The sequence below is a fragment of the Myotis davidii genome, unplaced genomic scaffold (assembly GCF_000327345.1).
Source record: "Myotis davidii unplaced genomic scaffold, ASM32734v1 scaffold134, whole genome shotgun sequence".
NCBI lineage: Eukaryota > Metazoa > Chordata > Mammalia > Chiroptera > Vespertilionidae > Myotis > Myotis davidii.
The window spans coordinates 6424151-6436795 of record NW_006288853.1 but is presented as its reverse complement, the minus strand read 5'-3'; the positions used below and the strand labels follow the sequence as shown (position 1 = coordinate 6436795).

General features: G+C 41.6%; 1 protein-coding gene across 1 annotated transcript in view; it reads right to left on the bottom strand.

The window, feature by feature from the left end:
• The window catches only part of VCL (vinculin), a 69178-nt gene that overhangs the window by 16865 nt on the left and 39668 nt on the right, over positions 1–12645 (bottom strand). The window contains exons 8-13 of the mRNA XM_006760990.2: positions 11473–11626; positions 10583–10758; positions 8004–8194; positions 6238–6437; positions 4394–4522; positions 240–389 (exon numbers count right to left, since the gene is read on the bottom strand). Of these exons, the coding sequence (XP_006761053.1) occupies positions 240–389; positions 4394–4522; positions 6238–6437; positions 8004–8194; positions 10583–10758; positions 11473–11626 (1000 nt within the window). The remainder of the gene's footprint in view (positions 1–239; positions 390–4393; positions 4523–6237; positions 6438–8003; positions 8195–10582; positions 10759–11472; positions 11627–12645) is intronic.

The following is a 12645-nucleotide window of genomic DNA, read 5'->3' as shown; positions in this document are numbered from 1 at the left end:
GTGTGTAGGGAAGGGGGGTGGGGGGGACTTTATTAATTTTTTCTACTTTCAAAACTAATCTATTATCATTGCAAAAAATTCAGGCAATACAAAAACAGTTTTGATATTGTGGATATGTGTTTTCTTCATAACATTTTACAGTAAATGCTCAAAATGTATGGAGACTGTCCTATAATTAACCTTCATTACTGAGTACTGTAAGGTGAGACTGAAATGATGAAAAGTGAGCAAAAGTCCACCTGGGGCGTGAGTTCCCGGGCTGTCTTCACTGAAGCCTGGATGCCTTCCACGGCTGACTTATTAGCAGTTCCAACAGCAGCTGCCTTCTCGGCCGTGGCACCAAGCCTTCCCGAATGGTTCTCAAAGTTCGCTGCCCTCTCGTCAAACACCTTGAGGAATAAACAAAGACGTTAAGAAAATTTATTTAAATAAAATGGGTCTGGCAGCCTAAGAAAGAGTCTCTCTTTAAGCAGAGGCAGCAACTACTCGAGCAAAGACTTCAGAGATGACAACACACCCTAGTGAGCAACACGACAGTCAATGCCAAGTCCTGGCCTTGCTACATCACACGCCTGTGAATTCCAGTTCAATCAGTGCTTACCAAGGACAAACAGAACATTCGGCTGTGTCGTCTGTAATGAGGGGCTCACAGAATGTAAAGGTTTAAATAATCCCTGTTCTCAAAAGGCTTATCCTAGTTTGAAGAAGACAGACAAACCCACTCTAGGCTCCAATGCAGGTTGCTGGGTATATTAAAAGGCCAGAAGATCCACGGAGTCTTAAACCAAGCTCCAGCGCCTCAGGCCAGCATCCCTCCTAGATCAGTTACCATTAATGTTATAAAAACTCTGCCCTGACGTCCACAGGAGAAATGATAGCTGGCTCACAATCAGGCCTGACCCAGGGGTAAGGACGCTGACTTTTATTATCCCAAGTGCAAAACAATCTACCGAATTGTTTTTTCAGCTCTCACATTTTTAAAAAAGTCAACTTCTCTTTTGACACAAATATTATGCAAGGTTGCATACTATGAAGGGGATGATTTAACTTGGATAAAGTGACAAAGGATCTACTGTCATTGGTCAGGTTTACACTGCACAGAGCATGTCAGAAATTGCCTAGCAGAATCGTCCTCTTCTTTGCCTTCCCTGGGGTCTACCTGCCCACACCTGGAGAGCAGCTCTGGTTCTGGCAGGCAATCTACAGGTCTCCTGGTTCACTAGCAGGCTCCCATCTCATTGCCAGCATTCTGGATTTACCCAATCAAGTCTCTTCCCCATTCTGGCCTCTTGTATGGACTCAGCTACCTGGGTTCTTGCCATTTAATGCTCAAAATCTCTACCTAAATCTCTGATCTCCTGTCTCCTTCACCTGCCCTCAGTCCTTGTTTCTTTCCTTGGCTGGTCTCCCACACCCTAGAGCAGGGGTGGGCAAACTTTTTGACTCGAGGGCCACAATGGGTTCTTAAACTGGACCGGAGGGCCGGAACAAAAGCATGGATGGAGTGTTTGTGTGAAGTAAACATCATTACATAAAAGGGTACAGTCTTCTTTTTTTTTAGTTTTATTCATTTCAAACGGGCCGGATCCGGCCCGAGGGCCGTAGTTTGCCCACGGCTGCCCTAGATCTACAGGGCTTCTGTCAACGTTGGTTGATCATCTCGACCCCAGCCCATGTCTGCTGCTCCCTTTGACTCAACTGACTGCTTCACTTGCTGTTCTTGTCACTCCATCAAAATTTACCCAGCACATACTATATGCCAGACACTGGAGTAGGTGCTGAAGATACAAAGACGAATAAAACAAAATTTCTGCATCTCAAGTAGCTAACATTCCAGTGGGGTAAAAAAGGCCCATAAGCAGATATTCATAATAGAGTGTGCCATGTGCAGTAATAATAAAGCTAAGCACTGATATCATGGAAGTAAAAGGAAAGGCATTTAATCTATCCATGAAGTAAAGGATAATGGGATCAAAGATAAATAGGAATTAACTGAAAAACAATAAGAAAGAAGATAATTAGGCAGAGAGATGGAAAGAACAAAGACATGGAAGGAAGAAAGGACAGAGTACTTAGGAAATTATAAGCAATCAGGCATTGCTGGGGCATGGTCTGTGAGGCAGGGGTTGGTAGAAAATGGGAATATAGCCAAAACTGGTTTGGCTCAGTGGATAGAGCGTCGGCCTGCGGACTGAAAGGTCCCAGGTTCGATTCCGGTCAAGGGCATGTACCTGGGTTGTGGGCACATCCCCAGTAGGAGATGCGCAGGAGGCAGTTGATCGATGTTTCTCTCTCATCGATGTTTCTAACTCTCTATCTCTCTCCCTTCCTCTCTGTAAAAAATCAATAAAATATATTTTTTTAAAAAAGAAAAAAAAAGAAGAAAATGGGAATATAGATCATAGTGCTCTGGCTTTCTCCTCTGTGAAAGGGAAGGTCCACTGAGGGTTTAAGCAGGAAAATATCAGGGTCAGATGTGTATTTTTATTTTATTGGTGGCCTAGTGACTGATTCAAGGAAGACCAACCAGAGCTGAGCAGCCAGCCATACAGCAGCAGGGGACAAGGTTCAGACTAGAGCTGTGGCAACATGAGTGGAAAATGGAAAGGTTTCAAGAAATACTTGTGAAATCAAAATAGCTTGTCTTAATTTACTGATGTGGGAAGATGATGGGAAGGAAACAGTCAATGGTGACTCGCAAATTTCCGAGAGAGAGAGAACAGAAGGATAACGTGCTAAGGTACCTATGAAACATCTAGGTGGAGAGGACCAGCAGGCGCAGTAGTTAAATCTACTAGCATAAAACTCAGAGATGTCTGAAATAAAAATAATAATAAATCATCCTAGCCTGAGGGGACCATGAGCTTTATAAACGCCCAGTAACCTAGCCTGGAGAAAAAAATGGGGGTCATTAACAAATAGTAACACAAACCTTCTCCCACCAGTTCTGCATTGTCTTGGGTGCCTGACCTAATCCCTTTTCCATTGCTGCTAATACTAGATGCTAGAACCAAATATTTGCTTTCCTAGATTCCTTTGCATCTGAGGTAGCCATGTGACAGAGTTCTAGCCAATGAGACATAAGCAAAAGTCTCCTGGAAGATTCCTAGGACAGCCTTTACTTCATCCATTCAGTCAGTCAATAAGTCAGTCATTCATTTCCAACTCTGTGCCATGCATTGTTCTAGGACTGGGAATAAAGTAATAACAAAACACATTCCCTGCCCATATGGAATTTCATGCTAATGTGAGGGAGATAGACTAACAAAAAATAAGGTAAATATGTCAAATGCTGATAAACACTATGGGGAAAAGTGGGATATGAAGATTAGGAAATCCCCAGGAGTGGACGTGGGGTTGCCATTGTAGGTGACGACCCAGAGGAAAGCTGAAAATAATGAATAATACGTGTACCAGATAGTGATCTATGTAGGAAGATGGGAGAACAAATACAAAGGCCCCAAAGCTAGAACATGTAAACATAAACAAGGAATACTGGAATATAATGCAAGGAGCTCAATGTTGACAGAAGAGCATGAGGCAGAAGAGTGGTACCACCTAAGGTCAGAGTAGAAGGGGGACCAGATGCAGTGGTGTGCTGAGGCTCACACCAGCTCACCAGAACCATGTGCCCTTCTCTTCCCAACTGTGCCTCCCGTGACTTCACATTGCAACAGCCATGATGGGAGTATTTACATCATGGAAACAACAAACATTACAAATCAGAGCTTTTTGTTTTGGGGGATTTTTCCTGCAGAACTAGTCTACCAGCTCATCACCGACTTTACTGTTCTAAGGACTTTGGCCTCATTCTGGGTCAGGGAGGAGTCATCAGAAGGATTTGAGTAGAAGAATGACATCAAATGATTTAAAAGGTCACCCTGATTTCTGTGTTGAGAACAGAGCACTTAAGAGAGGGGTGGTTGCAACAGGAGTTCTCCCATCCCTCATTTCGTACTTGCCTTGAACATGATGACTAGGGTTGCAACAGCAATCTCACACCATGAAGAAAAGACCCAAGAAAATCACAGAGATACCAGCTGTCCTGGTGTCAAGCTGCTGAATCAATACCAATGCTACCTATCTCCATGCCTCTTTTTATGTGATGAAAACAAAAACCCATTTGTTTGCATCTCTGATGGTTAGGTTTTCTACTACTTACAACGAAAGACATGTCCTAAAGACATTCTTAACTGATACACTTGGTGACTGAAAGAAGAGGTGGCAGGACCTTCCCTCTTCTATCCTTCCACTCTTCACCCACAGTATCCCAACCTGATGGACAATATAAACACATTTTACCTTTACAAACAAATCATTAATAAATAAGTGTGTGTGTGTGTGTGTGTGTGTGGATGAGCAACAGAAGCAATGGAAGACTTTAGATACTCACCTCTTCCCTATTGGGTGCATCAGGAGGTGCAGTGGCCGCCACAGCCAACAGCTTGATGGGAGTTGTGGTATCACTGAAAACATCTGACACCTCCTGAGTCATGGCCTCCTGCATCTGGGCTTTCAGATCCTTAAAAACATTATTTACAAATCAAAATTTCCAAAAATATCTAAAAAGCACATCTGCCAATGTCTTCACTTCACTGACACATTCATTTATTCATTTAGTCTTTTAGTCAATAAACAGCTGTTGGGTATCAACTATACTGAGCTAGCATGAAACAGATATAAGATATGAATCCTGCCTTCTAAACAATTAGTGTGTAGTAGAAGAGGTAAAACTTGGCCCACAGTTCCCTAGAGACTGTTCTACTCAATCAAGAAATCTTACTTCCTTTCTTGGTGGCTTCTAAGAAATGGTCCTGAGAATGATGGGGTTGAGCCCAAAGGCCTGGGAGAGAGAGAATTCCTCACCATTCCCAACGCTGCAGGGGCCTGATAAGGACTGCAGTAACTATAAAGATTGATTTGTGGCCGAAACCGGTTTGGCTCAGTGGATAGAGCGTCAGCCTGCGGACTGAAGGGTCCCAGGTTCGATTCCGGTCAAGGGCATGTACCTTGGTTGCGGGCACATCCCCAGTGGGGAGTGTGCAGGAGGCAGCTGGTCGATGCTTCTCTCTCATCGATGTTTCTAACTCTCTATCTCTCTCCTTTCCTCTCTGTAAGAACTCAATAAAATATATTTTTTTTAAAAAAATAAAAAAGATTGATTTGTGGAGGCAGTGTCAAATTTCTAAGCCTTTTCTTACATTAAGAGGAAAGAAATCGAGAATGGGAATATTTTTATACATTTTTTTTCAATTGAGTTTCTAGAAATAATCGATAACCAATGCATGTATCCATTTCTAAAGAACAGAATTCTCAGAAGTCAACAAATGCTCTTTTCACGCAGTTATCACACTCAGTCCAATCTAAGTTTTCTACATTTACCCAAAGAGTCTCAATCACCCCAGCTTCTCAAGGTGGGTGGCATGTACTGGCTGGTGATACCTGAGATAATTTTAAATGTTATATAAAATAATATTTTTATTTTAATAATTATGTGGTTCTTTTAAAGAATATTAGAGAAGCCTGGCCAGTGTGGCTTAGTGGATTGAGTGTTGTTTCATGCACCAAGAGGTCACTGGTTCAATTCCCTCTTTGGATGTTGTCCCATGCACAAGAAGTTATTGGTTTGATTCCTGGTGAGGGTACATGTCTGGGTTGCTGTCTTGACCCCAGGTGGGGGGTTGGTGAGTGTGCAAGAGACAGCTCATGGATGTTTCTCTCTCTCTCCTTCTCCCCTTTTTCTCTCTCTAAAATCAATAAAAACATATTTTTAAAAAAAGAATATTAGAGAAAATATAAGTAGCTCATCAAGCAACCAATTTCAAGTTTATTAAAAAGTTTTCTTTTAAATAAACTTACTTGTTTTAAAAAAAAAAAGTCCCTTTGAAGATAAATATTGACTGAAAAGTACAGGTGACACATGGATAAAGCAAATATCACAAAATAGCTCTCAACTGAGTAAAACGGTAAACACAACTTTAGTTGCTGTCACCCACTGGTGAGCTTTTTAATGAGCAATAATGGCGCCTCAGATATACCTCATTAGCTATGATACTGCCACTGCTCGAAGCAACTGGTGAGCTATTTCCTAATAAGCACTGAATTTCCTTATTTCCTTGGTCACACTCTTTTCACTTTCCCTAGACTAAAGAATTATATATTTTTAAAAATTCTCCTTCCCTCGTTTTTCAGTAAGTAAGCATAAGAAAGGGAATGCTTTGTGTTCCTGAGTTCTACCTTTAAGGAGTCTTGGAGCTGAGATGCCAGCGCTCTCGCCTGGGGACTTTCCCCTTCCCCTCTGGCAGCCAGGTCAGCCAGCTGGGCGGTCAGCTGGTCCACTCGGTCACACTTTGCAAGAAGATCTTGGCGATACGGCCCCATCATGACATTAGCCAGACGATGCCCTTCGGCCACGAGCCCTCGGATGGCAGCCTGACCTGGACCGAGAGGAAAACACTGAAACTCACAAAGACTGAGAGGGCAACTGCAGTGCCATCCGGTAAGTTGTTTATTTTTTAATAATAATATTTATTGAGTTTTCCCCTCTAAAAATAGAAGAAATTGGGGAAGTACAGAAAAGTATAAATAAGAGTTAAACCACTCATAATCCATCACTCACAGACTGAGATATTTGAACATATCCATCTGGTGTTTTTAATGCATTGCATGTTCCTCTGCACATACACATTCCATATATATTTCTCCTTTACAAAACAGAAGTCATACTATACATTAACTTTATTTGCTGCTTCTTTTTATTTAACATTAGAGGCCCAGTGCACGAATTTGTGCACATGTGGGTCCCTCCACCTGCCTGGTGATTAGGGCTAATCAGGAGGGCTGGCCTGCCAGGGGGAGGGACCATGGGAGGTTGGCCTCAGCAGCAAGCTAACCAACGGCTGATTCCACAAGGAATCGGGCTCCCGCCTCCCACTTCCCTCCTGTCTGGGCCTAGGGTGTGGGTGAACTAGATTCGGGGCTGTCAGGGCCCCAGAAGCAAGGTCTGGGTCAGTGCACGTCAAAGCTAGTGGCCAGTCATCTGGTCGTTCTGGTCGTTCCAGTCGTTTGGTCGTTAACAGTCACTTAGGCTTTTATATATATAGATGAGCATTGTCCACATCATTAAATATTCTTCAAAAATCATGATCTAAAATCTATGTAATATTTTATAATACTAACCATAATTAGTTGGCCATTTACTTATTATTTAACATTTACTCTGTTTATATACATTCTTGTATGTAACTCCTTAGAAGCACCTCTAATTAGAGTAAATTCCTAGAAGTCCAATTGCTGAGTCAATGGGTATAAACTTTTTTGAAGCTCTTAACACATAATACCAGACTGTCATTCAGAAAGTTTGCTATTAACCAATTTATTCTTTTACCAATAAATTATATATCTGCCTGATTCCTCAACATTGGGAATCGCCAATTTAAAAATTTATCTTTTTATCCAATGAATACAGCAAATGAAGTAAACAGCTCTTTCAGCTTCAGCGGCGCTTGTTGTCATAATATGACCTAAATTCTTATAAGTCCATTCCTAAAATCTCCCAGAAGTGAAAATTTCAGGTTATTAATTCCACTAGTGACTATATGATAAAGAAGCCCCCCTAACTGAAAATACCCTTGGTAGTTAAGTGTCTATTACTATTTTCAAAAATTATATTTAACTGGGTTCTTTCTAAGGACTCTTGTAACAGAAATACAATAAAATGGAAGTATACATAGACTGAAAATAATTAGTTCAAAACTGCACTTCCAATCTGAGGACCTTTCTATTTGCCCATAGCAAAATTACTTATTCACTAATGCTTCTTGACTAAATCACAGACAACTTATCAGCTACATTGGAAATGGAGTTACTGTAGAATGACTCATTCACCAGTGGCTAAGAAGCCCTTCTGCACTTAATTACAGATGATACAGGATCTCTATCAACAACTTGCTTATTTTCACGGAGCCCAGTCTGAAGATGGTTAAGTGCACTGATGGCCTTACCGACTCCTCGGTCGTCCACTGTGGGATTATCAATCCACCGCTGTGCTTGCTCAATCTTGCCCTCAAGGTGGACGGCTGCTTTGGCGGGTCTGCTATTGGCCACAGTCCTATTGGTTTTGGACTGCAAGTTCTGTAGGGCAGTGGCCACCTGCTTGGCCAATGCTCGGGCCTCTGGGGAATCTCCTTTCCCCCTGCAGAGAAAAAACAGACTTTCTGACCCACACAGACATTATTTACATTGCGATGATGTAATTGCTGATACAAGTGCTAATGAGATGTCAAATTGCTAATAATTATGAATTTGGTTTGAAAGAAGAGTAGTTTATCTATTTGGCCCTTAAATAAGAAATTAATAATCTAAATTCAGATAGTTTTGTCCCAGTTAAGACAATAAATATGTTTGGATCAGTTTAACTCAATGAAGAACACCCATTGGTAAGCTGAGCTCAATCAGTCGTCACTGCGTCACTGCATTAGCTATCCCTTCAGCCTGTCATCTCTGAAAACACTAGTTCCCTGAGGAACTAGGTGGGCCCAAGTATCCATACTTGTTGTGTAGTAGTAGTTGAAGTAGTTATAGAACTAGTAGTAGTTTTTTTTAAAAAGCATTAAAAAAAGTTTGCACACAGAACCTAGACACAGAACCTAGAGACAGAACATGGCAAAAGATCCTGGACAGAAACTGGCTACAGAACCTAGAGGCAGAACCTAGCAAGAGAACCTGGCTAAAGAACCTAGAGACAGAACCTGGCATACCTTTGGGCACCCCTGGACCTGCTGGGGTTGAACGCCAGCAATCGATGTTTCCATCTCTCTTTTCCTCTCCCTTCTTCTCTAAAAGTGAATAAAAACCTATATAAAAAAAAAACACACTTAAAAAAAAAGTTTGCTATAAAACAGTATGCCTTGTTTCACTGGCAGCAGCCTCATACATCTCGTATTTACTGCATCTCTTGATCGTATCATTTCCTCTTGTGCTTAATTTAATCTCATGTTGTTTTGTATAGTAATATGCTGTACACTCTTGTAGCCTAGGAGCAATAGGCTATACCGAATTACCTATAAAGGCACTTTGATATATGTGTATGTGTGTATGTGTATGTATATGTACACTTATATGTACTTTATGTATGACATAGTAATAGATCTGTTATATCACCATTACCGTTAATTCTTTCCTTATTATTAAGAAACACTAATGAGTGCCTGTTATGTATGTATATGGACTTGTGTTAGGGTGCTAAGAACAGATTCTCCAATTTTGAATAATTTAAAATCTAATGAATGTAAACAGACTATAACAATGGGCTAATTTTAATGAGCATTGACCTAACTATATAGACATTATATTTTACAAATGTCAAATTATGCATTTTCCTAACCTAAATAATTCAAAACTTGGGCCTAACGAAGAGATCCTCAAGTGACTGGGCTTGATATATAATCAAATTTCAGCTGTTACCTCAATTGAGCTCTATCACAACCTCCTGCCCAAAGTATGTCTACCCTGATCCCACCCACTTCCTACCTCATGATCCTAGGCAAGAGTCTGCTTTCTCAGCCAACAGTGCCCCCTTAGTTAGTGTGAGACTTGAGAGAATTCTAAAGCATCTCTCACTGGAGAAGGGTTAGGCACGCTCCCAGGGAAAAGCAGGAAATGCAACATGAAAAACAGAATCTCACAAGATACTGACTATGGTTATCCCTAGGGAAGTGGCTGGAGGGCTGACATAGGAAAGAAGCAACTTATACTTTTGACGCTGAATCTGTTTTTTTAGCATGTGCTACAGGTTTTATTTTTAAGAGAGTAAAACATCTATTAAAAGGAAAAAGCAGCACTTCTTATATAATTAAAGTAGGTGCCATTGCCCTGGCTAGGTGCCTCAGTTGCTTGGGCATAGTCCCAGGCACCAAAAGGTAACTGGTTCGACTCCCAGTCAGGGCACATGCCTGGGTTTCAGACCTATCTCCAGGAGGGGGCATGCAGGAGGCAGCTGATCGATATTTCTGTCACATCAATGTTTCTCCCACTCCCTCTCCCTTCCTCTCTCTATAAAATCAATAAAAATATATATTTTTAAACTAACTTTTTTTTTAAAAAAAGTAGATGCCATGAAAGCCTTTAAGAGAAGCTGTATTTAAGGATCTCTTGTAACTGCTACTTAGGAAATGACATTTCTCAGGAAGGAAGAAAAAATCTTCATACGCCTCCCCCCATTCTCCTCTCACGCCAGGAAACTTTTCATAGCTACATACAAAAATTAATTTCCATAGCTACATACAATAATTAATATACCCAGGAAACAGATATGTCACAAACACTATCTAGCAGAAAAAGTCCTACCTTAAAAATGGAAAATATAGATCTCAAAAAAGGAATTCTTACCATCATTAATTAATTTAAAACTATGTGATCAGCAATAAATCATTAAACTTCAATGGTGTCCATGCAAAAACAGAGTAATATCTAACTTAGCCACGTAACACAGAATCAATGAGAGCACAGTGAAGAGCATCGTGTATGTGCTTAGGGGGAAAGGAGAGAAATAAAGGGGCAACTTAAACAATTAAATACATACTGTCTCCGTAAGTCTGCTAATTTCGAAGTCAGAACAGCGATTTCTCCAAGAGAACGTAGAATGTCATCTCTCTCTTTAGGATCATCACATAACTCTGCTATTTTTCGAGCTTCAGCCAAAGCCCCTCGAATCTGTTCTTCTCCTTCTGGTCCACCGTTTGGATCTGCCAGCCAGTTCTACACACACAGACGTGGAAAAGCACACTGTGACCCACTCAAAAGCCACATCACAGAACTCTTAGGAAGGCCATCACAAACATTTCCCAAGCAATCACAAGGCAACCAGGAATGGTTTTTGAAATGCTGATCATAATTGTTTTACACACATTCTAGCTCAGGTAAAATCAAATCAATCCTCATCTTTTAAAAAATAATTTTTCCCTTTGCCATTAGAATAAAAAAGCCTTACAAGCTTTATCTCATCTTTGAATTAGTCACACCTTATTAATTCTCCGGTTTCTCAAACATTTGTGTTTCTCTATGAAATGCAAACTTTTTACAGTACAGTAGTATCAGAAAACCTTAACCCTTAACATTGCTGTGACCAAATACAGCTGCGAATTCTGAGAGGAACAGTTTTAATACACTGTCATCTATACCAGGTACTGGGATTCTCTTGGTATTCAGAGTGCTTACTATTAACTAATTGAAGTATTCAAAATTAAGATGTTTATCAAAATATACATAAATATTAGTCTAAACCTGTGTTAGTAGGAGAGGTGTTATCATTGGTAACTGCTGGAAATTAATCATCACTTACAAACATCCATTATCCACCCACTGTAACTGAGAGAGAGGGAGGGAGGGGAGAAGGGAGCGGTAGCTAGAGGATATTTACGGCACATTTCTTTCTCATTTATTCCCACCCCTCTTAAAAATCCTCACTACTACCTGAGCAGCATCGATCTTCTTGGCAATGCTCTGCTTTGAGTTTGTCATGGCCTCCAGTTTGCGGGCTGCATTCTCCACTTTGGCTGTGAGCACGTCCAGACCCTGAGACACCTGCTGGGCTTTCTGCATGGCCACGGGCGAGGCTCCTTGTCCTCTACTCAAAACAGACAGATGCTGTCATTGCACCCTCTCCGATACTTAACAGCAAAATGTCAGTAAAAACCCAGGACATGTCATCCCTGCTAACACGCTTGTCTTTTTCCTTTTCTTCAGTAAGTCCGAGACAGCCCAAGAAAATACAGAGATAAACAAACCACACAAACCATCTACTCTCTCCTTTGTTTTTAAAAATACACATTAGCTTTGTGGAGCTGCATAACCATTTTAAAGACCAGGCCTGCAGATTTTGATAGTAATGATTTTCCTCCTGGTGGGGATTACATAATCAACTCTAAACTTCAGGGGGAAAATGTGCCGGCGATCTTATTGCTATGCAGGGTTTTGTTACCATAGTAATGTGTGCTTTAGAAATAAACAGCGCATTAGATTGTCTTATTTATGGGCAAGCACACATTGAAACTGTTTCCGGAGGCAGCATGCGTAGTGTTACTGAGAGCACACCATCCCTGGGGCCAAACAGAACTGTGTTCACCTCCTGCCTCCTGGTACCTGTGGAACCGTGTTTGTGATGTGTAACCTTCTAGGCTTCAGTTTTCTAACTTATAAAATGAGGGGTGCCCTTGCTTATCAAACAAAGTAGCTTCAAGCAAAAAGACATATTTGAAAACATTCTGGTAATAGAGCAATACACATATATAACTATTAAATTGTTGAATTGTCATCATACTAATAAAAGAGTAATATGCTAATTAGACCAGGAGACCTTCTGAAGACCTTCCAGACGTTCTTCTAGACAAAGCCGGGGGCTTGGCCGGCCTGCAAACCGCCCCCAAATGGCCCTCAGCCCCTTGCCCAGGCCGGCCATGCCCCCCAGTGGGGACCCCCACCCTGAAGGGTGTGTGACCAGCCTGAAAACGGCCCTCAGCCCCTCGCCCAGGCTGGCCACGCCCCCCAGGGGGGACCCCCCCACTCCAATGGGGGCGTGGCCGGCCTGCAAACCACCCCAGGCCTCTCGCCCAGGCCAGCCCCGCCCCCCAAGGGTACCCCCACCCA